Source organism: Oncorhynchus nerka, linkage group LG18 (genome assembly GCF_034236695.1).
Source record: "Oncorhynchus nerka isolate Pitt River linkage group LG18, Oner_Uvic_2.0, whole genome shotgun sequence".
Lineage (NCBI taxonomy): Eukaryota > Metazoa > Chordata > Actinopteri > Salmoniformes > Salmonidae > Oncorhynchus > Oncorhynchus nerka.
Genome location: NC_088413.1, coordinates 76,984,222 through 77,011,812, shown reverse-complemented (window position 1 = coordinate 77,011,812; position 27,591 = coordinate 76,984,222). Strand labels below are relative to the sequence as shown.

Here is a 27,591-nt window from a genome sequence, read left to right as displayed (position 1 = left end):
AATATACACCCCTCTATACAGTAGAGAATATACACCCTCTATACAGTAGAGAATATACACCCTCTATACAGTAGAGAATATACACCCCTCTATACAGTAGAGAATATACACCCCTCTATACAGTAGAGAATATACACCCCTCTATACAGTAGAGAATATACACCCCTCTATACAGTAGAGAATATACACCCCTCTATACAGTAGAGAATATACACCCCTCTATACAGTAGAGAATATACACCCCTCCAGACAGTAGAGAATATACACCCCTCTATACAGTAGAGAATATATATCCCTCCAGACAGTAGAGTATATACACCCCTCTATTCAGTAGAGTATATACACCCCTCTATACAGTAGATAATATACACCCCTCTATAGAGTAGAGAATATACACCCCTCTATAGAGTAGAGAATATACACCCCTCTATACAGTAGAGAATATACACCCCTCTATACAGTAGAGAATATACACCCCTCTATACAGTAGAGAATATACACCCCTCTATACAGTAGAGAATATACACCCCTCAGTAGACACCCTCCAGACAGTAGAGTATATACACCCTCTATACAGTAGAGTATATACACCCCTCTATACAGTAGATAATATACACCCTCTATAGAGTAGAGAATATACACCCCTCTATACAGTAGAGAATATACACCCCTCTATACAGTAGAGAATATACACCCTCTATACAGTAGAGAATATACACCCTCCAGACAGTAGAGAATATACACCCTCTATACAGTAGAGAATATACACCCCTCTATACAGTAGAGAATATACACCCCTCTATACAGTAGAGTATATACACCCCTCTATACAGTAGAGAATATACACCCCTCTATACAGTAGAGAATATACACCCCTCTATACAGTAGAGAATATACACCCCTCTATACAGTAGAGAATATATATCCCTCCAGACAGTAGAGTATATACACCCCTCTATACAGTAGAGTATATACACCCCTCTATACAGTAGATAATATACACCCCTCTATAGAGTAGAGAATATACACCCCTCTATACAGTAGAGAATATACACCCCTCTATACAGTAGAGAATATACACCCCAGTAGAGAATATACACCCTCTATACAGTAGAGAATATACACCCCTCCAGACAGTAGAGAATATACACCCCTCTATACAGTAGATAATATACACCCCTCTATACAGTAGAGAATATACACCCCTCTATACAGTAGAGAATATACACCCCTCTATACAGTAGAGAATATACACCCCTCTATACAGTAGAGAATATACACCCTCCAGACAGTAGAGAATATACACCCTCTATACAGTAGAGAATATACACCCCTCTATACAGTAGAGAATATACACCCCTCTATACAGTAGAGAATATACACCCCTCCAGACAGTAGAGAATATACACCCCTCTATAGAGTAGAGAATATACACCCCTCTATACAGTAGAGAATATACACCCCTCTATACAGTAGAGAATATACACCCCTCCAGACAGTAGAGAATATACACCCCTCTATACAGTAGAGAATATACACCCCTCCAGACAGTAGAGAATATACACCCCTCTATACAGTAGAGAATATACACCCTCTATACAGTAGAGAATATACACCCCTCTATACAGTAGAGAATATACACCCCTCTATACAGTAGATAATATACACCCCTCTATACAGTAGAGAATATACACCCCTCTATACAGTAGAGAATATACACCCCTCTATACAGTAGAGAATATACACCCCTCTATACAGTAGAGAATATACACCCCTCTATACAGTAGAGAATATACACCCCTCTATACAGTAGAGTATATACACCCCTCTATACAGTAGAGAATATACACCCCTCCAGACAGTAGAGAATATACACCCCTCTATACAGTAGAGTATATATATCCCTCCAGGAAAATAAAATCAGACATAAATACAATTGGTTTCTAGAAATATACAAATATAATTTTCACATGACATCTTATGGTTCGTAATGTTATGATTGTTTCAGTTATACCCTTCCATAACAATAACAAGTACATGCCACTCTGACTTGGCAGAATCTACCTTCACCTGTGCAATACCTCCGGTATAGATATTCTTAACCTAGAGAGGGGATTATAAAGTGCTTTATGTGACTGTGAGGCTTGCAGATCTAGAACGTCCAGTTCTATCTTCTGTGATAGAACTGGACGTCATAGATCATTACTATGTCCTTTGAGGGTTACATTTCTAGATCATCTAGTTCTATATCGCTCTCTTTGGGTTTCCTGCGTTTGGCTCTGGCTGGAGATCGGCTCCTCCTCTGGCCTTTCCCCCCAGACCCCTCACCTGCAGACGCCATCTTGTGTCCATCAGAGCCGGTTTCCTTGGTCTCAATGGGTGTTAAAGAGCGCATTGGTGAAACTGTGTTCTCCATAGATCCTGGCTGGGACTCCACAGAGGTTCTGGTCATCTGGCTTATCAGGGGGATTTCTCTGTTTCCCTCTTTCACCTCTTCATTCTCTTCTTCAGGATTCAACTCCTCCACAGCATCCTCCACCCCCACCTTGCCCTCTGTGCCTTCCTCAGGAGTCTCTCCCTCTGCTCCCGTCTCTCCCTCCTCCTCTCCACTTGTCTCTCCTGCTGTGTTTTCATTCTCTTCCTCCTCCTCTTCTTCCACCTTGAATTCAGACACCACATTGTTCTCCTCTGCCTCCTCTCCTCCATCCTCCTCCTCCTCTCCTCCTGTTTCATCCTCCTCAGCTGTTCCCTCTCCTGTCTCTACTCCCTCCTCACCCGCCTCCTCCCCCTCTCCCATCTCTTCCACCACCTCATCCCCCTCTGCTGGTCCATCAACAGTATTTTCATCTCCTCCCGCTTGATCCTCCTGCACTGCTTCAGCGTCCCCTGCTCCTTCCTCCTCCCCTTCTACTAACTCCTCCCCCTCTCCAGTCTCCTCCGCGTCCACGCCATCTTCTCCTGAAATTTCACCTCCCATCTCTCCTTCCTCCTCCTCCTCATCCTCTGTTCCCTCCACCAGTCCATCCTCCTGTTCTTCAGTCTCTATCTCATCAGCTATCTCCTCCTCTACTTCCCCCATCACAGACTCAGCTCCATCACTCTCCTGTACTTCCTCCTCTCCCTCAGTCACTCCTTCCTCTTCCTCCTCAGGGATAGCTTCCTCTATGACAACAGTTGGTATAATATCCTCCTTGGTCTCCTCCTCTTCCTCGTCTTTGTGTACCACCTCTGGATTTACACCCTCCTCTCCTTCCTCTTTCTTCTTCTCCTCCAATTCCAGGCGATCATTGTTCAACCCCTCCGTGGGGCTAGAGGGCGCAAGAGGCTTTGAGTCTTTCTTCATCAGCAGGATCTTCCGCAGATCAAACGCCATCATCACCGGCGCTGTGGCGACCACAGCTTCCATTTTGATTTGTTGGACATCCGCCTTCTTCCGTATGCAGGCGTCACAGGGACAGTACTCATCCTCACCCTCGCTGCGTTGGTCACTAACATCGGCCCCCGAACCCTGCTCCCCGTCACTCTTGTTCACTGACTGAACCTTCATAACCTTCAAAGCACAGTCAAACTTTATTACGAATGTATGCAAAACATGACAATAAATTAGGAATTCAAATATATTATGTAATAAAGTCTTACTTAAAAGTTTTTTAAAAAGCTGTTAAACTAAAATAGTGACTTTGTTACTGAGTGAATTTAAAGGTCATTTAGAAACCTTAGGTGTTGGCCCCTCCCACCTTTAGCCTCCGCCTCCTCTGGTCTGTAACGGTTGAATCGCGGGACAGGATAGGGGGGCGCGGCACGCCCCCCCGCCCTGCACGCCCCCGGATCTTCCTCAGCTCACGATCAATGCTCGTCTGGATCCTCTTCTTCACCTCGTCTCTCAGCTCAGTGATCATAGTGTCCAACATCACATTGTTGTCTAGGTCCCAACGCACCTTCACAAACACAACAGTATTATCAAGATTATTCATTAAAAAAATGATTGTGATGAATATGATGATGATGATTCATGTTGTTGTATCAGTACCTTGAACTCAGCCATGGCGTCGACGTAGTGGGTCATAAACTGTTTCTCCAGCTTCTTCAGCAGGTTGAGAACCCAGACCGGGTCAGGGTCCTGGGAGACACGCTTAGTGAGCATCGCTCGCTGGACTGACGGAGGTGTCCCTGAGCTAGGGGTGTCCTCCGGGGTGTCTCTCTCTATGTCAGTGGGGGACTTATAGGCCGTGCTGTTTGAAGAGGATGGGCTTCTTGGGGCTTTGAGGCTCTCAGGAGTCTGCATCATCTCACCTCTCCCTGCGGGCGACTCTGAGATCGCCTCATCCTCCCCTGGACTGCTCTGTACTCGGCTGGCGATGTCTGGGGTGGCCGTGTCTGAAAGCAGCTCTGCTGATGCTCCTTCCCCTCCCTCTGTCTCTCCCTCTCCTCCCTCTGTCTCTCCTACTCCTTCCTCCCCCTCTCCTCCCTCTGTCTCTCCCTCTCCTCCCTCTGTCTCTCCCTCTCCTCCTGTCTCTCCTACTCCTTCCTCCCCCTCTCCTCCCTCGGTCTCTCCCTCTCCTCCCTCTGTCTCTCTCTCTTCTTCCTCTGTCTCTCCTGCCTCCCCCACCCCTTCCTCTGTCTCTCCTGCCTCCTCTCCTTCCTCTCCCTCTGCCTCCCCTCCCTCTTCCTCTCCCTCTGCTATGGGAGTGATGTCACCCGCTGTTTCATCTGGTCTGGTCTTCCCAGAACCCCCCGACCCAGCTGAGCCACTGCTCAGGTCCACACCAGAGTCTTTCAACCTCTCCTTCCCCTCTGCCTCTCCCTCATTCCCCTTGCCGGGGTTGGGCTTAGACAGCCACAGTGACTCTAGTATATCCATGACCTCTTGGTATCGCTGGTCCCTGTCAGGGCTTGGAGCTGCAGCTGGGAGAGAGGGTGGGTCGATGAGCTGCAGCTGGGCCAGACAGTCCAGCAGACCTTTAGCAGAGGAGCTCAGTCTGCGTCCGTACACAGGACTTATCTGGAGTAAAGGGATAGAATTAGGAATAAATTGTATCAAAATTTGTTTTTTTTTATCTCCCTGAAAATCATACAAACCATGAATATGACACAATAAAAATATGAAATTAATAATAGTTTAAAAGTATATAAGTAAAACTATAAAGTATATATCCCTATGAGAAAAAGATTTGGAAAATTCCTATTTTGGGTTGAAAAGATGTTGAAAATACAATGAAAATACTTTTCAACATCTTGTGCTCACTGGAAAGTAAAAGTATGCAAAGAAAAGTCTAGAAACAGGAAATACCTCTGGCAGGGAGCTGCATCGGCCCAGTGTAGGGCTCAGTAGAACCTTCATTACTGCCACAGATGAGTGGCAGCTCCGAGGCAGCTCTGATTCTTTACTGAGGAACAGGTGGCGAGGATGAGAGGAAGTGATGTCCTTGGTGGGCGGGGCTGGGTCAGGGCAGAAGCCAGCACACTCTCCCCCCTCTTCTCCTCCCTCCTCCCTCTCTTCTTCTTTTTCTTCCTTCTCTTGCTCCACTGCTACTCCCTCCTCCTCTCCCCTCTCTTCCTCTTCCTCTTTCACCTCCTCCTCTTCCTCTGGGTGCTCTGCAGCCTCCTTCACTTCCTGTTCCTCTTCCTGTTGTCCTGGTTCAGCCGTGTTCTCCTGCTCCAGAACTGTGGTCTCAACCGGTTCTTGTTTCTCCTCAGTCTCCTCTCCTCCCTGTCCCTCTGTTTCCCCTCCTTTCTCCACGGCTTCCTCTCCTTCTTCTGTCTCCTCAATTCCCTTGTTCATCTCGTCTTCAGGGCTATCCATACCGCCGTCGGCAGGTATGCCTCTCAGCCAATCACTGACAACGTCGTTGGGCAAGGTGTTAGGCAGACAGAGGGGATCCAGCTCCTCTAACTCTACCTCTTCCTGTTCGGGTTTCCTGCTCCTCCGACTCTGTCCACTCTTCCCGCTCTCAGTGAGGCTAACCGTTGACCCTACAGGGCTGGAGGGGCGCAAGGCGGCAATGTTCCCCTTGAGTAGGTCAGCAGCTGACAGGAACTGAGAGAGGAGGCTGTCACTGATGCTGGCCGTCTCCAATTGAATGGTGGTACTGGGGGACTGGGGGACAGGGTCTCTCGCTCGCGGTGACTTTGGTCTGGAATTCCTTTCTATCACCGTCTTCACAGAGCGAACGCTGCCTGTGTCACTCTGAGCTTTGACTCTGTGACCTTGACCTTTCACTTGCAGGAAGTCGGAGGCGCTTGTATTTGGACTCTCCTCCTCATGGGCATCGCTGGCCTTCTCAACTTTCCCCTTTGACCCGGTGGAGCGGGCGGAGGAAGCAGACACAGGCCTGGAGTCTCCAGCTGCTTTGGCAGGGCTCTTGGAGCGTACGCTGGACTCCTCTGTGACATCAGCTATGTCTGCAGCCTTGCTGGCGGCTTGACTTCGTGACTCCTCATTGGCTGTCTCGGTGGTGGCAGGCGGTGTTCGATTGGTAGGTTTTGCGCTGGTCTGTGATGTTCTGGAGAGGGGTCTGGTGGGGGAGGAATCCGCTTTACCTTTGAGGTTTGTGCTCATGGCAGATTTCACACAGCCGGTCTCAAGGTCATCTCCTGTAGTGCTGGGGAGGGGTCTAACGCCTCTCTCACCTCTCTCTTTTTTCAGGTGCGGAAACATACTTCTGTTACTTGCATTAGACTTATTAGATGTACTGGACTTAGCTGAGATGTGAGATTTAGCCGACATGGCGCTAGCTGGTCTCTCCTCTGTTTTCTCTCCCTCACGGTCAACCTCTGTTGTTTCAATGGCTGGGACGTCTGCTGTTTTAGGTGCTGGAGAGACCGCTCTAGCACTTCCACTATTACAGGTGGACTTGTGAGACCTGCTGGACTTTGCTGAAACGTTGGATTTAGTCGACATGGCACTCGCTGGTCTCTCTGTCCCCTCTCCCTTCTCGTCTTCTCCGGTGGTCTCAACAACAGGGACATCAGCTGGCGTTTTAGCCCTCTTACTACTGCTGGACTTATGAGACCTGGTGGACTTGTCAGAGGTGGTGGATTTAGCCGACATGACGCTAGCTGATCTCTCCTCAGATTTCTCGTCCTCTTTGTCCCCCTGCTCTTTTTCACCTGTCGTCTCAATAGAGGGAATATCTTGAGCCGCTGGAGAGATCGCTTCAGCACTTCCATTACAGGTGGACTTGTCAGACCTGCGGGTCTTTGCTGAAGCGTTAGATTTAGCTGAAATGACACTGGCTGCTCTCTCTTTCTCGTCTCCGACCTCGTCTCCTCCTGTTGTTTCAATAACAGGGACATCGGCTGGTTGAGATCTTTGACTCTCAGCCCTCCTGCTGCAGGTAGACTTATGAGACCTGCTGGACTTGACTGAAGCACTGGTTTTAGCTGAGATGACGCTTGCCGGTCTCTCCTCTGTGTCTCCAGCAACAATAGTATCATCAACCGTCTCCTCTCCCCCTGTCGTCGTAATAACAGGGATGTTTTTAGTCCCTGGTGTCTCAGCCCTGACATTCCTACTGCAGGTAGACTTGTGGGATCTGCTGGACTTGACTGAAGCACTGGTTTTAGCAGACACGGTGCTCGCTGCTCTCTCTCCCTCCTCATCTACAGCAGAAGCTGGTACCTCTGGTGAGTTGGGAGAAGGGGCAAGTTCTGCTGGTGAGTTGGGGGAAGAGGCCCGTTCTGCTTTGCTGCAGGTGGACTTATGAGATCTGCTAGACTTCCCCGTTGTTTCAATAGCCAGGATGTTAGCCCCTTTAAAGACAACCCTCTCTGAAGGTTTGGTAGACTTGTGAGATCTGCTAGACTTAACTGAAACGTTCATTTTAGCTGGCGTAGCGCTCGCCGGTCTCTCCTCTGCGTCTCCTGCGGCGGCAGCAGACCCATTCTCATCTCCTTCTGTTGTTTCAATAGCAGGGATGTCTTTAGCGACAGGTGTCTCAGCCCTCCTACTACAGGTAGACTTCTGAGACCTGCTAGACCTGACAGAAGCCCTGGTTTCACCTGATGCTCTCTGTTCCTCCGTGTCCTCCGATGGATCGTTGACTGGCGTTTCACAAGCGGCTGGCTTTGGAGAGGCAGCTTTATGGTTCGACTTATGGGACCTGCTGGACTTTACTGAGTCACTGGTTTTAATTGACCTGGCACTCGCTGCTCTCTCCTCTCCCTCCTCATCTAGACCAGGTTCAGTTTCTGGCGCCTCTGAATCGGGGAAGGGGCCTGTTCTGCTTTGCTGTAGGTGGACTTATGGGACCTGCTGGACTTTACCGAGAGGTTAGATTTAGCTGACATGGCGCTCTCTGCCCTCTCCTCTGTTTTCTCGCCCTCTTCTGCCTCTTCACCTTCACCGGTTGTCTCAATGTCAGGGACGTCGGGTGTGTCAGAGCTGACAGAAGCAGCCCTAGACTTGACATGACATCTGCTGGACTTTGCTGAAACACAGGTTTTATTTGACATAACACTGGCTTCTCTGTCCTCTGTCTCTGCTGCTCCTGTATCCTCAGCAGCTTCTGGTTCTGATCTGGGAGATGCTGCCCTCTCTGAAACTTTTGTGGACCCATCTGTTTTGCTACAGGTGGACTTATGAGACCTGCTAGACTTGGCTGAGAGGTTTGATTTAGTTGACATGGCACTTGCTGGTCTCTCCTCTCCCACCTCGTCAGTAGCTGTTGCATCTGGTAATTTGGGGGAAGGCGCCCGTTCGGATTTGCTTCCGTAGGACTTATGGGACCTGTTGGACTTTACTGAGAGGTTACATTTAGCTGACATGGCGCTTGATGGTCTCTGCTCTCTTCTGTCTTCCACTTCTCCCTCCATCTCTTCCTTCATCTCTCCCTCCATCTCTTCCTCCATCTCTCCCTTCATCTCTCCCTCCATCTCTCCCTCCATCTCTCCCTCCATCTCTCCCTCCATCTCTTCCTCCATGTCTGCAAGGGATTCTGAAGCCTTAGACTTATGGGAGGTTCTGGAGTTCCTGCCTTTGACTGAAGAGAAGGATTTAGCTGAGAGGACACTGACTGCTCTCTCGTCTTTCTCCCCCTCTTCTCTCTTCTCGCCAACCTCCACCTCTCCCTCCTTCCCTGTATCCTCTCCCTCCTTCCTTGTATCCTCTCCCTCCTTCCCTGTATCCTCTCCCTCCTTCCCTGTATCCTCTCCCTCCTTCCCTGTATCCTCTCCCTCCTTCCCTGTATCCTCTCCCTCCTCGGGAAGAGACAGGTGTGACATTCTGCTGGCTGCTCGACCCTCTTGGTAGTAGTGGGTACAGTTGGACCTGTTGGTCCTCTGAGAAAAACCAGACTCATCTGAGCCACCCGAGAGTCCGCTCCCTGACCTCTCCCCTTCACATTTAGATCGCTGTGACCTCTGTGAAGGGCAGGATGCAGGGCTGGACCTATGGTCACACCCACCACAGTGAGAACACACAATGGACCCCATAGAACCCAATGACCCACCCGATCCCCCGGAGAGACCGGTGTGAGTGGACATTACGCTGACTGCCCTCTCCTCCTCCTCCTCTTCATCATCTCCCTCCTCTGAAGCCACAGGGGTTGTGATTCTATTGAAAGATCTGTGGGAGGCTTGGCTGTCCGCCCTCTCCTGGTGGGCCTGAGGGGTGACTTCTCCACCACGGCAGGAACAGGAGTGACAAGAGCGCCGGGAGGAGGCTCTGCTAGCCCTCTCCTCACCCATGTCACACCTTTCCTCTTCCACCTCTCCCCTCTCCTCTCGCTGTGGGGCAGGGGCAGGGGTGTGGTTCCTGCTCCTGGAGTAATTGGACAAGTGGCTGGGAGGACGCGAAGTCAAAGGGAGCGGTTGTGGGGGGTCGTTGCTATGGCAGCAGCGTGAGGCGCTGGGAGGGAGGGCATCCACATCTTCCTGAAGCGCTTGGAGTATGCGGGAGGAGCTAGACGGAGGACGCTCCTCCCCCTGGTTGTCTGGGGCACTCAGATTGAGTTCGCTGCGGCTGCAGCTACGGCTGACTGTACACACCTCCACCATTCCTCCGTCCCTCTCCACCTCCACCCGACGTTGTACCTCTTCCCTGACACAGCACTCCTGGACAACCCTTCCGGGCTCCGAGCCCTCCTTGTGGGTCGCCCGTCTCCTCACCACCCTGCTGGAGCGGCAGGAGGAGGAGGAGCTAGAGGAGTGGGTGTGTCTAACCCTGGAATGGGAGTGCTTAGAGGTCTGGATGTGGGCGGGGTTTTCCCAGAGGTCATACTCCGGGTCAGGTCTCTGGTAGCAGCAGGCACAGCGGGGCTGTGGCTCCTTCAGGGAGCGCTGTGGAGGCTTGGGTGCGTAGTCGGCAGCTTCAGCAACACAAAAACCGTAGTCATGGTCCGAGCAGCTTTCCGATTGGCCCTGCTTTGGAAAACAGAATGATAACAATAGATTTTATTTATAAAGCACCTTAATGAAACGAATAAAAACATATAAAAAAACTGAAGTAATATAAAACAAGGAAAGTGAAAAAGGCATATCAAAGTGAACCTGTAGGTAGCAGGGCTGAGCTTCCCTGAGCGGACAGCAGTCGTTGGTCAGAGAGTCAGAGGGAGACTTCTTAATCTCCGTGGACCACTGAAGAGTCTCATCGTTGTGGAGATTGAACCGCACCCTCATCTCCACAGACAGGCTGCCGTCTTTGTTCACCAGTACCCGCTTCTCGATGTCATCGTTAAGCACCGCCTCCCTGCCGCTGTGGGAGTGGGGACAGAGGCCGTTAGCGCAGGACTTCTCCGAGGACAGAGAGAAACGGGTGGAGCGGTTTGAAGAGTCTAAGCGAGGATGGATGATGCTCTTCTTAGTCTCCAGACCAAAGTTCACTACCAGGAAAGAAAGAAAGAAAGAGAGAGGGAGGGAAAGAGAGAAAGAAAGAGAGAGAAAGAAAGAGAAAGAAAAAAAGAAAGAAAGAAAGAAAGAAAGAAAGGAAGAGAGAGAGGGAAAGAAAGAGAGAGAGAGAAAGGAAAGAAAGAAAGAGAAAGAAAGAAAGAAAGAAAGAAAGAAAGAGAGAGAGAGAGAGAAAGAAAGAGAGAAAGAGAGAGAGAAAGAGAGAGAAAGAGAGAGAAAGAGAGAGAGAAAGAAAGAGAGAGAGAAAGAGAGAGATGTGTGTGTGAAAAAAAAATGAAAGGAAACAAAACAGAGAGGAAATATTAGTATTTCTGGATATTCAACAGTAACACTTCAACAGTAACACTTCAACAGTAACACTTCACTACCACTCACAGACAAACACATCATGACCTACCGTTCTTCTTGTTGTCGTGTCCCTCGCTGCAGACACTAGACCGTGACCCTTTTCCGTTACCAGGTGAGCGGGCTCCAGTACCAGGTGAGCGGGCCCCGTTTCCAGTTGACCTTGGTCAATCAATCAATAAATCAAGTCAATCAAAATTGAATAAAATAGAATAGAAATTAAAAGAAGATATTCAAATAGAATAGCAGTTTTTCTATAAACTAACCGCGTCCCCAGTCCTGGAAGTTTCTCCTCAGAGCTCTTGGTTACGTACTCCAGAAGTAGAGGTCTGAAGGGCTCTCGACCCACACACACCAACACACCTGGACACGTCATCAGGCTCTGTGCACTGTCAATCTACACTCGCACACACACACACGTAAGTGCGTATAAACTTTAACACACCTGGGAACGTCAGGCTCTGTACAGTACACACACACACGCCTCCCCAACACACCACACTGCTCCCATACCCCCTCCCCAAGACACCACACACTCCCATCCCCCCCAAGACACCACACACTCCCATCCCCCCCAAGACACCACACACTCCCATACCACCTCCCCAAGACACCACACACTCCCATACCCCCTCCCCAAGACACCACACACTCCCATACCCCCTCCCCAACACACCACACTGCTCCCATACCCCTCCCCAACACACCACACACTCCCCCCTCCCCATGACACCACACACTCCCATACCCCCTCCACAAGACACCACACACTCCCCCTCCCCATGACACCACACACTCCCATCCCCCTCCACAAGACACCACACACACCCACCCCCCAAGACACCACACACTCCCATCCCCCTCCCCAAGACACCACACACTCCCATCCCCCCTCCCCAAGACACCACACACTCCCACCCCCCTCCCAAGACACCACACACTCCCACCCCCTCCCAAGACACCACACACTCCCACCCCCCTCCCAAGACACCACACACTCCCACCCCCAAGACGCAACACACTCCCATCCCCCTCCCCAAGACACCCCCAAGACACCACACACTCCCAAGACGCCACACACTCCCACCCCCTCCCCAAGACGCCACACACTCCCATACCCCCTCCCCAAGACGCCACACACTCCCATACCCCTCCCCAAGACACCACACACTCCCATACCCCCTCCCCAAGACACCACACACTCCCATACCCCCTCCCCAACACACCACACTGCTCCCATACCCCCTCCCCCTCACACCACACACTCCCATAACCCCCTCCCCAAGACGCCACACACTCCCATACCCCCTCCCCAAGACACCACACACACCCACCCCCAAGACGCCACACACTCCCATACCCCTCCCCAAGACACCACACACACCCACCCCCCAAGACACCACACACTCCCACCCCCTCCCCAAGACACCACACACTCCCATACCCCCCTACCCAAGACACCACACACTCCCATACCTCCTCCCCAAGACACCACACACTCCCATAACCCCCTCCCCAAGACACCACACACTCCCATACCCCCTCCCCAAGATACCACACACTCCCATACCCCCTCCCCAAGACACCACACACTCCCATACCCCCTACCCAAGACACCACACACTCCCATACCCCCTCCCCAAGACACCACACACTCCCATACCCCCTCCCCAAGACACCACACACTCCCATACCCCCTCCCCAAGACACCACACACTCCCATACCCCCTCCCCAAGACACCACACACTCCCATAACCCCCTCCCCAAGACGCCACACACTCCCATACCCCCTCCCCAACACACCTCACACTCCCATCCCCCTCCCCAAAGACACTCCCACCCCCCCCAGCCTTACCTCCCTTTCCCCCTCCCTCCCCCAACACACCACACACTCCCATAACCCCCTCCCCCCAAGACACTCCCACCCCCCAGCCTTACCTCCCTTTCCCCCTCCCTCCCTCCCCAACACACCACACTACCAGATGTACCTTGCGTCCCTCCAGTGTGTATAATTTCCTGACGTGACACTGCATCAGTTCCGAGATGTCTTCCAGAAACACTCGGAGGCTTCGGGTCGAGCGGCGGCTCAGAATCACACTCCTCCTCACCGCGGGGTCGCTGTTTCTGACCAATAGGATGCGCCGCTGCCGTGTAGGGGTGTGGCTTGGAGCAGTGGGAGGGCAAGGGTCTTCAGCTGGTCGCTGTGGCACTCGGCGGCTGTAGTGGGACACACACACCGTGAACACGCACACACCGTACACCAGCGGAGGCTCCTCAGAGGAGGAAAGGGACGACCATCTTCCTCAGTGAATTTCATCCAAATAAAAATGGTGAAACATTTAAAACAACGTTTGTAATAAAGGTCAACAGCCACCGTCTGTCAGCTTCCAATAGGCTAGGTTGTAGCAACCTCATGATGGGTACCGTCTGTCAGCTTCCAATAGGCTAGGTTGTAGCAACCTCATGATGGGTACCGTCTGTCAGCTTCCAATAGGCTAGGTTGTAGCAACCTCATGATGGGTACCGTCTGTCAGCTTCCAATAGGCTAGGTTGTAGCAACCTCATGATGGGTACCGTCTGTCAGCTTTCTTCAATAGGCAAGGTTGTAGCAACCTCATAGGCTAGGTTGTAGCAACCTCATGATGGGTACCGTCTGTCAGCTTCAACCTCAATAGGCTTCCAATAGGCTAGTTGTAGCAACCTCATGATGGGTACTTCGTCTGTCAGCTTCAATAGGCTAGGTTGTAGCAACCTCATGATGGGTACCGTCTGTCAGCTTCCAATAGGCTAGGTTGTAGCAACCTCATGATGGGTACCGTCTGTCAGCTTCCAATAGGCTAGGTTGTAGCAACCTCATGATGGGTACCGTCTGTCAGCTTCCAATAGGCTAGGTTGTAGCAACCTCATGATGGGTACCGTCTGTCAGCTTCCAATAGGCTAGGTTGTAGCAACCTCATGATGGGTACCGTCTGTCAGCTTCAATCAGATGGGTAGGTTTCCAATAGGCTAGGTTGTAGCAACCTCATGATGGGTACCGTCTGTCAGCTTCCAATAGGCTAGGTTGTAGCAACCTCATGATGGGTACCGTCTGTCAGCTTCCAATAGGCTAGGTTGTAGCAACCTCATGATGGGTACCGTCTGTCAGCTTCCAATAGGCTAGGTTGTAGCAACCTCATGATGGGTACCGTCTGTCAGCTTCCAATAGGCTAGGTTGTAGCAACCTCATGATGGGTACCGTCTGTCAGCTTCCAATAGGCATTCCTCATGAGGCTGTCAGGGCTTTGTAGCAACCTCATGATGGGTACCGTCTGTCAGCTTCCACATTGTAGCAACCTAGATGCTAGGTTTGTAGCAACCTCATGATGGGTACCGTCTGTCAGCTTTTACATTCATAGGCTAGGTTGTAGCAACCTCATGATGGGTACCGTCTGTCAGCTTCCAATAGGCTAGGTTGTAGCAACCTCATGATGGGTACCGTCTGTCAGCTTCCAATAGGCTAGGTTGTAGCAACCTCATGATGGGTACCGTCTGTCAGCTTCCAATAGGCTAGGTTGTAGCAACCTCATGATGGGTACCGTCTGTCAGGCTTTGTAGCCCTCAATGGGTAGGCAGCTTCAATAGGTTGTAGCAACCTCATGATGGGTACCGTCTGTCAGCTTCCAATAGGCTAGGTTGTAGCAACCTCATGATGGGTACCGTCTGTCAGCTTCCAATAGGCTAGGTTGTAGCAACCTCATGATGGGTACCGTCTGTCAGCTTCCAATAGGCTAGGTTGTAGCAACCTCATGATGGGTACCGTCTGTCAGCTTTTAGGCTAGGTTGTACATTCATAGGCTGTCAGCTTTTAATAGGCTTGTAGCAACCTCATGATGGGTACCGTCTGTCAGGTTACTCAACAGTTTTCTCTCCAATCCCTCTACATTGTACTGTCATTCATAGGCTAGGTTGTAGCAACCTCATGATGGGTACCGTCTGTCAGCTTACTCAACAGTTTTCTCTCCAATCCCTGTGCATTGTAAACTTTCATTCATAGGCTAGGTTGTAGCAACCTCATGATGGGTACCGTCTGTCAGCTTACTCAACAGTTTTCTCTCCAATCCCTCTACATTGTACTGTCATTCATAGGCTAGGTTGTAGCAACCTCATGATGGGTACCGTCTGTCAGCTTTTACATTCATAGGCTAGGTTGTAGCAACCTCATGATGGGTACCAGCTGTCAGCTTTTCTCTCCAATCCCTCTACATTGTACTGTCATTCATAGGCTAGGTTGTAGCAACCTCATGATGGGTACCGTCTGTCAGCTTTTACATTCATAGGCTAGGTTGTAGCAACCTCATGATGGGTACCGTCTGTCAGCTTTTACATTCATAGGCTAGGTTGTAGCAACCTCATGATGGGTACCGTCTGTCAGCTTTTACATTCATAGGCTAGGTTGTAGCAACCTCATGATGGGTACCGTCTGTCAGCTTTTACATTCATAGGCTAGGTTGTAGCAACCTCATGATGGGTACCGTCTGTCAGCTTTTACATTCATAGGCTAGGTTGTAGCAACCTCATGATGGGTACCGTCTGTCAGCTTTTACATTCATAGGCTAGGTTGTAGCAACCTCATGATGGGTACCGTCTGTCAGCTTTTACATTCATAGGCTAGGTTGTAGCAACCTCATGATGGGTACCGTCTGTCAGCTTTTACATTCATAGGCTAGGTTGTAGCAACCTCATGATGGGTACCGTCTGTCAGCTTACTCAACAGTTTTCTCTCCAATCCCTCTACATTGTACTGTCATTCATAGGCTAGGTTGTAGCAACCTCATGATGGGTACCGTCTGTCAGCTTTTACTCAACAGTTTTCTCTCCAATCCCTCTACATTGTACTGTCATTCATAGGCTAGGTTGTAGCAACCTCATGATGGGTACCGTCTGTCAGCTTACTCAACAGTTTTCTCTCCAATCCCTGTGCATTGTAAACTTTCATTCATAGGCTAGGTTGTAGCAAACTCATGATGGGTACAGGGACAATTAGAGTATCATGTAGTAAGTAGCCTAAACCTATCGATGTTTAGCTGGATGAATGGAATATGAATGGCAGTCATCCAATATGCTGTAATAGAAATAAGGCCGTGCTCATTATTAAAAAAAAGGTAATCGTCCTCCTCACCTCGTCATCATCTCAAACGTCTCCTGAACGTCGCTGCCACATGATAACCAACATACATAATATTCACACCGTTATATACACACAGATACTCGTACAAACGCTCACCTGGGGTGGTGCCAGAGGGCGGGGCGTTTGCCAGCCAGCTCCATGTTGATTGGTTTAGCCTGCCGCCTGTCAGAGCAGAGGTAGCACCCCCCGTCCTCCAGCTGCTCTAGATGTTTAATACTGTGGGTTCCTCTGGGGGTGGTGACAGTGCGGACCCCAAAAGGCAAGGGCACCTACACACAGATACACGTTCAGAAACACGTCAGAGGTTTAATGTGTGTGTGTGTGTGTGTGTGTGTGTGTGTATACTGTGTGTGTGTGTGTGTGTGTACTGTGTGTGTGTGTGTGTAGTGTAGTGTGTGTGTAGTATAGTGTGTGTGTGTGGTGTACTGTGTGTGTGTACTGTGTGTGTGTGTGTGTACTGTGTGCATGTGTGTACTGTGTGTATGTGTACTGTGTGTATGTGTACTGTGTGTGTGTGTACTGTGTGTGTACTGTGTGTACTGTGTGTGTACTGTGTGTGTACTGTGTGTACTGTGTGTGTGTTCTGACCTTCTGCGAAAGGTCGTCCAGTAGTGCGTCAAAGCATTTGAAGCTGCGTTTGTGGACGGCCATCCTCACACCTGCAAACTTATCGTCACCTCTCTTGTAGAAGGTGATTCGCTTAGCTGGTGGCGCGGCGATCACATGGGGGAGGTGAGAGGCGGAGGGTGGAAGCAGGGGGAGGGGGGAGCCATCTTCAGACTGGGGCCCATGGGGGTCCCACAAACCTGCTGGAGCCGACTGCATGCTGCCCTCTCACATACACCTAGAGAGAACACACACACACACGGGAATGAAAAACAGCAACCACCCAAATCCTGGATGTAGATAAGCTGTCCAGATCACCTGACACAGATCACCTGACACAGAGCACCTGACACAGAGTAGCTATCCAGAGCAGATAACCTATACACATGACTGTGACTGGCTATGGATATGACTGAATGTATTCATGGTATAGACTGCCCATATCACTTAATGTTTGGGCGTAGCCCATGGCCACCAATAGAGGACCACAATGGAAACAAGTCTCTTGACTTTTGAGTGTATCCTCTGCTATTTTTTGTATGTATCTGTTGCCTGGTGTGACATTTTTATATCTTAAAATTGTACAAATAAAATATTCTGCCACCAGATGATTGTTAATTAGTCTGAGACTGGCCAATAGTTTAACACTTTAGAACTTATTGATGCCTCACGACGGTACCAAACCCTCTATTTAAGCTCTGAGGAACACAGAATCCTATAAAACATGAAAGGAACACAGAATCCTATAAAACATGGAAGGAACACAGACTCCTATAAAACATGAAAGGAACACAGAATCCTATAAAACATGAAAGGAACACAGAATCCTATAAAACATGGAAGGAACACAGAATCCTATAAAACATGAAAGGAACACAGAATCCTATAAAACATGGAAGGAACACAGAATCCTATAAAACATGAAAGGAACACAGAATCCTATAAAACATGGAAGGAACACAGAATCCTATAAAAGATGGAAGGAACACAGAATCCTATAAAACATGAAAGGAACACAGAATCCTATACAACATGGAAGGAACACAGAATCCTATAAAACATGAAAGGAACACAGACTCCTATAAAACATGGAAGGAACACAGAATCCTATAAAACATGAAAGGAACACAGAATCCTATAAAACATGGAAGGAACACAGAATCCTATAAAACATGGAAGGAACACAGAATCCTATAAAACATGAAAGGAACACAGAATCCTATAAAACATGGAAGGAACACAGAATCCTATAAAACATGAAAGGAACACAGAATCCTATAAAACATGGAAGGAACACAGACTCCTATAAAACATGAAAGGAACACAGAATCCTATAAAACATGGAAGGAACACAGAATCCTATAAAACATGGAAGGAACACAGAATCCTATAAAACATGAAAGGAACACAGACTCCTATAAAACATGGAAGGAACACAGAATCCTATAAAACATGAAAGGAACACAGAATCCTATAAAACATGAAAGGAACACAGAATCCTATAAAACATGAAAGGAACACAGAATCCTATAAAACATGAAAGGAACACAGAATCCTATAAAACATGGAAGGAACACAGACTCCTATAAAACATGGAAGGAACACAGAATCCTATAAAACATGAAAGGAACACAGAATCTATAAAACATGGAAGGAACACAGAATCCTATAAAACATGAAAGGAACACAGAATCCTATAAAACATGGAAGGAACACAGACTCCTATAAAACATGAAAGGAACACAGAATCCTATAAAACATGGAAGGAACACAGAATCCTATAAAACATGGAAGGAACACAGAATCCTATAAAACATGAAAGGAACACAGACTCCTATAAAACATGGAAGGAACACAGAATCCTATAAAACATGAAAGGAACACAGAATCCTATAAAACATGAAAGGAACACAGAATCCTATAAAACATGAAAGGAACACAGAATCCTATAAAACATGGAAGGAACACAGACTCCTATAAAACATGGAAGGAACACAGAATCCTATTAAACATGAAAGGAACACAGAATCCTATAAAACATGAAAGGAACACAGAATCCTATAAAACATGAAAGGAACACAGAATCCTATAAAACATGAAAGGAACACAGAATCCTATAAAACATGGAAGGAACACAGAATCCTATAAAACATGAAAGGAACACAGAATCCTATAAAACATGAAAGGAACACAGACTCCTATAAAACATGGAAGGAACACAGAATCCTATAAAACATGAAAGGAACACAGAATCCTATAAAACATGAAAGGAACACAGAATCCTATAAAACATGAAAGGAACACAGAATCCGATAAAACATGAAAGGAACACAGAATCCTATAAAACATGAAAGGAACACAGAATCCTATAAAACATGAAAGGAACACAGAATCCTATAAAACATGAAAGGAACACAGAAACAGGTGTGTATCCTGGCTGAAGGTAACAAGGTAAAGAGGTAGGACAGCCCAGACAGGCTATGTTTAAAGAAGTGTCTCTGTTGGTCGGACAATCCTATTTGGGACAGACTGTAAACAGGTAGCAGCACATGCTGAGATCAGCCCTACCTGCCCATAGCACATTACATAAAGCCTATTTACACAGGTCAAACATGCACACACACACACACACACACACACACACAAAATGTACTCTGTAACACAATATTTGCTACAAAATAATTCAAATGTTTCCAAATAATTCCAAAATGAGCAGTATGTTAATTACCATAGTTTATGTTGTAGGAAACTATGGTAATTACCAATCATTGAAAAATGTCATCTATTTTCAATCAATTCTCAATAAACAAAAAAAGCTATGAATTGAAAATGTTTTTCAGTTCTTTTTCATTTTAGATTGAAATCACTTCCTGATTTGACGGTCTTTAATTAGAATTGACCCCAACCCTGGTAAGTACATGACGATTTGCAACCATTGATTGAGACTAATGCATTGAGATTAAACTAGCTACAGGCTGGCCAGACCGTCTGGTAGAACAGGTGGTTCAGTGTGTTGGAGCACGGGGCTGGCACCACCAGGTGGTTGAGTGTGTTGGAGCACGGGGCTGGCACCACCAGGTGGTTGAGTGGGTTGGAGCATGATGCTGGCACCACCAGGTGGTTGAGTGGGTTGGAGCATGATGCTGGCACCATCAGGTGGTTGAGTGTGTTGGAGCACGGGGCTGGCACCACCAGGTGGTTGAGTGGGTTGGAGCACGATGCTGGCACCACCAGGTGGTTGAGTGTGTTGGAGCACGGGGCTGGCACCACCAGGTGGTTGAGTGGGTTGGAGCACGATGCTGGCACCACCAGGTGGTTGAGTGTGTTGGAGCACGGGGCTGGCACCACCAGGTGGTTGAGTGTGTTGGAGCACGGGGCTGGCACCACCAGGTGGTTGAGTGGTTTGGAGCACGGGGCTGGCACCACCAGGTGGTTGAGTGTGTTGGAGCACGGGGCTGGCACCACCAGGTGGTTGAGTGTGTTGGAGCACGGGGCTGGCACCACCAGGTGGTTGAGTGTGTTGGAGCACGGGGCTGGCACCACCAGGTGGTTGAGTGTGTTGGAGCACAGGGCTGGCACCACCAGGTGGTTGAGTGTGTTGGAGCACGGGGCTGGCACCACCAGGTGGTTGAGTGTGTTGGAGCACGGGGCTGGCACCACCAGGTGGTTGAGTGTGTTGGAGCACGGGGCTGGCACCACCAGGTGGTTGAGTGGGTTGGAGCACGGGGCTGGCACCACCAGGTGGTTGAGTGTGTTGGAGCACGGGGCTGGCACCACCAGGTGGTTGAGTGGGTTGGAGCACAGAGCTGGCACCACCAGGTGGTTGAGTGTGTTGGAGCACGGGGCTGGCACCACCAGGTGGTTGAGTGGGTTGGAGCACGGGGCTGGCACCACTAGGTGGTTGAGTGGGTTGGAGCACGATGCTGGCACCACCAGGTGGTTGAGTGGGTTGGAGCATGATGCTGGCACCACCAGGTGGTTGAGTGGGTTGGAGCATGATGCTGGCACAACCAGGTGGTTGAGTGGGTTGGAGCATGATGCTGGCACTACCAGGTGGTTGAGTGGGTTGGAGCATGATGCTGGCACCACCAGGTAGTTGAGTCATTTGGAGCATGATGCTGGCACCACCAGGTGGTTGAGTGGGTTGGAGCATGATGCTGGCACTACCAGGGTTGTAGGTTTGAATCTCACATGTGCTGCATATTCAATACATCTGTTAACTGTAAGACACTTTGAGAAAAAAATAACATTCTATTGAATTACACTTAAAGTTAAATAATCTACTGTTTTAAAAAGGTAATTTCCATGTAAAAGGACCCATGAGCACCAACATGTGAAGTTCATAAGAGCATGTCAAATTGGGGTTATAAATTACAATAAAGAGTCTATATTTTGGGGGGATTTTTTAAATTTATTTGACCTTTATTTAACTAGGCAAGTCAGTTTAAGATGGCCTACCGGGGAACAGTGGGTTAACTGCCTTGTCCAGGGGCAGAACAACAGATTTGTACCTTGTCAGCTCAGGGATGCAACCTTCCGGTTACTAGTCCAACGTTCCAACCACGAGGCTACCTGAATTTAAGGCATATAGAATTGTTTTACCATTTATCATCCTATAAAATGCAATACGGTTTAAGGCTTTGATTTTTGGTTAAACAGATGGAAAACTGGTCTTAGAAAACATCTCCCAGAAACAGTCTTAAACCACGTTGAATGTTGTAAATGTTGAAGTAAAGACCCTCTGCCAACTAATATCAACACTTAGTTTGGGATTTTTAAAAATTCCTGCCTTTCTGTAAATGTAAACCTTGGAATTAATTATGTTACCAAAGACCCACATACCTTTAAGATATTTTCCAAATGTTATGATAATGAAAGTAACAGGTAAAAAGTTAAGAGCTTTAAAGGGTTGAAAAGGGTCGGAAACATTCTGGAAATGTTCCATGGGAAGTTAAGCCCTGGAATTTTGGGGAATTTTGCTTAAACTCATTTTAATTTGTTTTTGCTTAAAACAGTGAACCTTTTTTTTGAGAGATAAACATAAGTCAATTCTAGGTCTGTGGGATATTTTGGTTAAACTATCCCCCAATTCAATGGAATTGCAACCCTCTGCATGCACAGTGCATTCCTTCCATCACATGTACAGCTGATTCACAAGCTCTTGCATAGTAATGAGATGCTATTGAGTCCACATTACTACACTGTCTGAGCCCAGGACGACATGCTTTCTGCTAAGTTTTGATTACAATACTGGGTGGGTGAATATATTTTATATGACATACATCATTTTTTGTTAACTAGTAAATAGTAGCATACAGCAAAGTGTGTTTAAATCTAACTTGTTAACAATTTTTGCTAGTTAGTTTTTGCTACCATGTGGGTTTCATCTTGCTTGAGCCTGCTGACTGAGGAGTGTTATTTCACCTGTTTCCATACATGTTTCATTTTAAAACATTTATCTTACAAATTAGTTGTTTAATCTAACTGCTTAACTATTTATCTGTACATGTAAATTATATTTATTTTTTACAAATGTTTCTCTAATCTTTACAGGAAAATGCCATGCCATCTGATGTGTGGAGACATGTTACTGGAGCTAATGTAGAAGGAAAAGCTGTGTACATTTGCAAATACTGTGCCAAATCATATGTGAAGAATGCAATAACAAAGATGCAGAATCATCTAACCAAGAGAATAAACTTCCGTCAGCACTCTCAACAAGCAACCTCTAACAAAAGTCCCTCTACTTCTATTTGAGGTGAAAATGATGAATCTGACACCTTATCAATAGCAACAGCTCATAGTCCTCTTGGAATCAGAAGTTTTTGTTTGACTCAATGGAGGAATGTAGTCAGAAAAATGCTGATGAATATCTTGCTCATGCTGTGTAACTGTTCACCTCTGATGCTCACAGGCAATGTGTATTGTAAGAGATTTCTGAATGTTCTTCGCCCAGCATACACCCCTCCAACCAGACATGCTTTATCTACTCATTTGCTGGATGCAGAGTTCAAGTGAAGGTCAAGCAAATCATAGAGAAAGAAGACTGCATCGAAATCATCTCCGATGGGTGGTCGAATGTTCGTGGGCAAGGAATAATTAACTACATCATCTCCACCCCTCAACCAGTATTCTACAAGAGCACAGACACAAGGGACAACAGACACACCGGGTCTCTACATTGCAGATGATTGAAGGCAGTCATCAATGACCTTGGACCACAGAAGGTATTTGCACTGGTGACAGACAATGCTGTGAACATGAAGGCTGCTTGGTCTAAAGTGGAGGAGTCCTACCGTCACATCACAACTATTGGCTGTGCTGCTCATGCATTGAATCTGCTCCTCAAGGACACCATGGCACTGAAAACAATGGATACCCACTACAAGAGAGCCAAGGAAATGATTAGGTAAGTGAAGGGTCACCAAGTTATAGCAGCGATCTACCTCACCAAGCAAAGTGAGAAGAATAAGAGCACCACATTCACATTGAAGCTGCCCAGCAACACCCATTGGGGTGGTGTTGATATCATGTTTGACAGTCTCCTGGAGGGGAAGGAGTCTCTCCAAGAAATGGCCATATCACAGTCTGCCGATACGGACAGCCCCATCAAGAGGATCCTCCTGGATTATGTATTTTGAGAGAGAGTGGTAAGCAGCCTGAAACCTATAGCAGTAGCCATTTCACAGATTGAGGAAGACAATGCCGTCCTGTCTGATGTTCAGACTCTGCTTGCAGATGTAAGAGAAGAAATCCGTACTGCCCTGCCCAATTCACTGTTGCTCCAAGCAGAGGAAACTGCAGTTCTGAAATACATCAAAAAGCGTGAAGAATTCTGACTGAAGCCCATACATGCCGCAGCGTACATGTTGGACCCTAAATATGCTGGCAAGAGCATCCTGTCTCGTGCAGAGATTAACAAGGCCTATGGTGTCCTCACTACCGTGTCTCACCACCTTGGCCTCGATGAGGGCAAGGTTCTTGGCAGTACACTTCCAAGCAAGGCTTTGGGATGGAGATGCAATATGGCAGTCGTGCCAACATATCTCATCAGCCACCTGGTGGAAGGGACTTTGTGGATCTGAGGCTCTTTCCCCTGTTGCCTCAATCATCCTCCAAAGGGACTCATGATGAAAATCCTTCACCAGGTGTAAATCCACTTCACTTACTGTAGTTCAATGACCAAATTTTTTTTTTTTTCCAAAGTCAATGTGTCATAGCTGACCCCCCATTATTTCTGCAGACATAGTTTAATCTTAATTCGGAGTATATACAGGGCATTCAGAAAGTACTCAGACCCCCTTAACTTTTTCCACATTTTGTTCCATTACAGCCTTATTCTGAAATTGATTCAATTGTTTTTTCCCTCATCAATCTACACACCATACCCGATAATGACAAAGCAAAAAACAGGTTTAAATCACATTTACATAAGTATTCAGACCTTTTACTCAGTAAAATCAAGGATCTCTTTGCTCCGTTCATCTTTCCCTCGATCCTGACTAGTCTCCCAGTCCCTGCAGCTGAAAAACATCCCTACAGCCTGATGCTGCCACCACCATGCTTCACCATAGGTATGGTGCCAGGTTTCCTCCAGACGTGACGCTTAGCATTCAGGCCAAAGAGTTCAATCTTGGTATCATCAGACCAGAGAACCTTGTTTCTCATGGTCTGAGAGTCCTATAGGTGCCTTTTGGCAAACTCCAAGCGGGCTGTCATGTGCCTTTTACTGAGGAGTGGCTTCTATCTGGCCACTCTACCATAAATGCCTGATTGGTGGAGTGCTGCAGAGATGGTTGTCCTTCTGGAAGGTTCTCCCACTCTACCACGAAGGCCTGATTGGTGGAGCGCTGCAGAGGAACCGTTGAGCTCTGTCAGAGTGACCATCGGGCTCTTGGTCACCTCCCCCGATTGTTCAGTTTTGCCGGGCGGCCAGCTCCAGGAAGAGTCTTGGTGGTTGCAAACTTCTTCCATTTAAGCACTGTGTTCTTGGGAACTTCAATGTGGCAGAAATGTTTTGGCATCGACACAATCCTGTCTCGGAGCTCCACAGACAATTCCTTCGACCTCATGACTTGGTTTTTGCTCTGACATGCACCATCAACTGTGAGACCTTATATAGACAGGTGTGTGCCTTCCCAAATCATGTCCAATTAATTGAATTTACCACAGGTGGACTCCAATCAAGTTGAGATTTTTCTACAAGGATGATCAATGGAAACAGGATGCACCTGAGCTCAATTTCAAGCGCCATTGCAAAGGGTCTGAATACTTATGTAAATAAGGTATTTCTGTTTGTTATTTGTAATACATTTGCAAAAATTAAAACTTTTTTCGCTGTGTCATTATGAGGTATTGTGATGCCATTGTGGGGTATTGTGATGCCATTGTGGGGTATTGTGATGTCATTATGGGGAATTGTGATGTCATTATGGGGTATTGTGATGCCATTGTGGGGTATTGTGATGCCATTGTGGGGTATTGTGTGTAGATTGATGAGGAAAACATGTAATTGAAAATCATTTTAGAATAAGGCTGTAACATACTAAAATGTAGAAAAAGTGAAGGGGTCTGAATACTTTCTGAATGGAGATCTCTCCGAGGGAGATTCGACCGAAATTCTGTTACCAAACTTTGCATCTGCACAGTTCCTCCAGTAAATGTGTTTTAATCCTCAGTGTAAACTGATGAAAATAGTCCTTGTGCATAGAGCTGGTTTGTTAAATTGCACACACAGACACACTGTCTCTCTCTCTGTCTCTCTGTACCATCACAGACTCCACATTATAGTTGTGTAGACAGAGGCATGCGGACAGGAACTGTGACTTTATGACAACAGACACCATCTTCTGCTCCATGTTCAGTGGCCTGACAGGAACATAATGGAGCTGTCCCAGAATGGAACAATAAGGTGTACACTTTGTAGAGACTAGTTGGCCTAAACACGGCCTGGGGATTAATACCAACAGGGGAATCTTTCCATTTCCTCTGCTCAGCCTTAAATAGGTTACTTAATCCCACCTTTACCTGGAGTTACACAATCCTACACAGATAGACATGCAAACGCACCTGTTATTGTCTCTGAAACCACTGAGTTAAACCCATCAGAGATGACCATCTATAGATATTTTCAGTGGTTATATAACTAAAACCTAAACAGGTCTCACTACAGCAAAACACTACCTTCACATTCCACTGTCAAAGTCAGCAGAATAGATGGACCCAACAAGTGAATCTGAGACTACAATCAACTATCTACAGTACAGTCATCTTCCATCACACACACACACGCACACGCACACGCACACACACAGGTCTAGCCTAACACTAACCACCACACACACACACACACACACACACACACACACACACACACACACACACACACACACACACACACACACACCTTTACACACTAGAGCCCCTAACTTCGAGACATTCGACTCACATAGTCAGGAAACATGATCCAATCCGATAGCAGCAGTCCGAGGTGAATTCCTTCAAACTGCTCTGCATCTGGCTCCCATACTGTACCAGTGTCCGTGTGTGAGAGTGTTTGAGCTAGCCGTGTCTACCTGTACCAGTGTCCGTGTGTGAGAGTGTTTGAGCTAGCCGTGTCTACCTGTACCAGTGTCCGTGTGTGAGAGTGTTTGAGCTAGCCGTGTCTACCGTCAGCCGTTAGTCCACACACACTGACACTGTGGTTAGCGCCTGCAACAGGTTCCAAACCCACTCCTGTAAGATGGCCGCTAGCTAATCAGACCTGGAGGGGAGGAGGAGGAGGGGGAGGATAGAAAGCAAAGCCTCCTTAATCAGCTGAGATCTGGCAGAGTGATGGTGTTAGGGATAGGGTTAGGATGGGGATAGGATAGGGATAGGGATAGGGATAGGGTTAGGGTTAGGGATAGGATAGGGATAGGGATAGGATAGGGTTAGGATAGGATAGGGGATAGGATAGGGTTAGGGTTAGGGATAGGATAGGATAGGGTTAGGGTTAGGGATAGGATAGGGTTAGGATAGGGATAGGGATAGGGTTAGGATAGGATAGGGTTGGGGATGGGGTTAGGGATAGGGATAGGATAGGGTTAGGGTTAGGGATAGGGTTAGGGTTAGGGATAGGATAGGGATAGGGTTGGGATAGGGTTAGGATAGGATAGGATAGGGTTGGGGATGGGGTTAGGGATAGGGATAGGGATAGGATGGGGTTAGGGATAGGGATAAGGTTAGGGTTAGGGTTAAGATAGGGATAGGGTTAGGATAGGGTTAGGATTAGGGATAGGCTAGGGTAAGGGATAGGGTTAGGGATAGGGTGAGAATAGGATAGGGTTAGGGTTAGAATAGGATAGGGTTAGGGTTAGGGATAGGGTTAGGATAGGGTTAGGATTAGGGATAGGCTAGGGTTAGGATAGGGTTAGAATAGGATAGGGTTAGGGTTAGAATAGGATAGGGTTAGGGTTAGGGATAGGGTTAGGATAGGGTTAGGGTTAGGGTTAGGATAGGATTAGGGATAAGGTTAGGGTTAGGATAGGGTTAAGATAGGGATAGGGTTAGGATAGGGATAGGGATAGGTTAGGGATAGGGTTAGGATTAGGGATAGGGTTAGGATAGGGTTAGAATAGGATAGGGT

At 47.7% G+C, this 27,591-nt stretch overlaps 1 protein-coding gene across 1 annotated transcript; it reads right to left on the bottom strand.

The window, feature by feature from the left end:
• Positions 1 to 1,312: 1,312 nt before the first annotated feature.
• On the bottom strand, positions 1,313 to 26,692 carry LOC115124771 (retinitis pigmentosa 1-like 1 protein). Its single transcript, XM_065003370.1, is given in 13 exon segments — positions 1,313 to 3,550; positions 3,738 to 3,938; positions 4,031 to 4,546; positions 4,610 to 5,002; positions 5,291 to 8,182; positions 8,185 to 10,362; positions 10,489 to 10,820; positions 11,243 to 11,352; positions 11,457 to 11,587; positions 13,180 to 13,408; positions 16,455 to 16,627; positions 16,947 to 17,202; positions 26,413 to 26,692. Coding segments are annotated over 12 exon segments (8,721 nt in total). The 5' UTR covers positions 17,184 to 17,202; positions 26,413 to 26,692; the 3' UTR covers positions 1,313 to 2,221.
• Between the last annotated feature and the right edge of the window lie 899 nt (positions 26,693 to 27,591).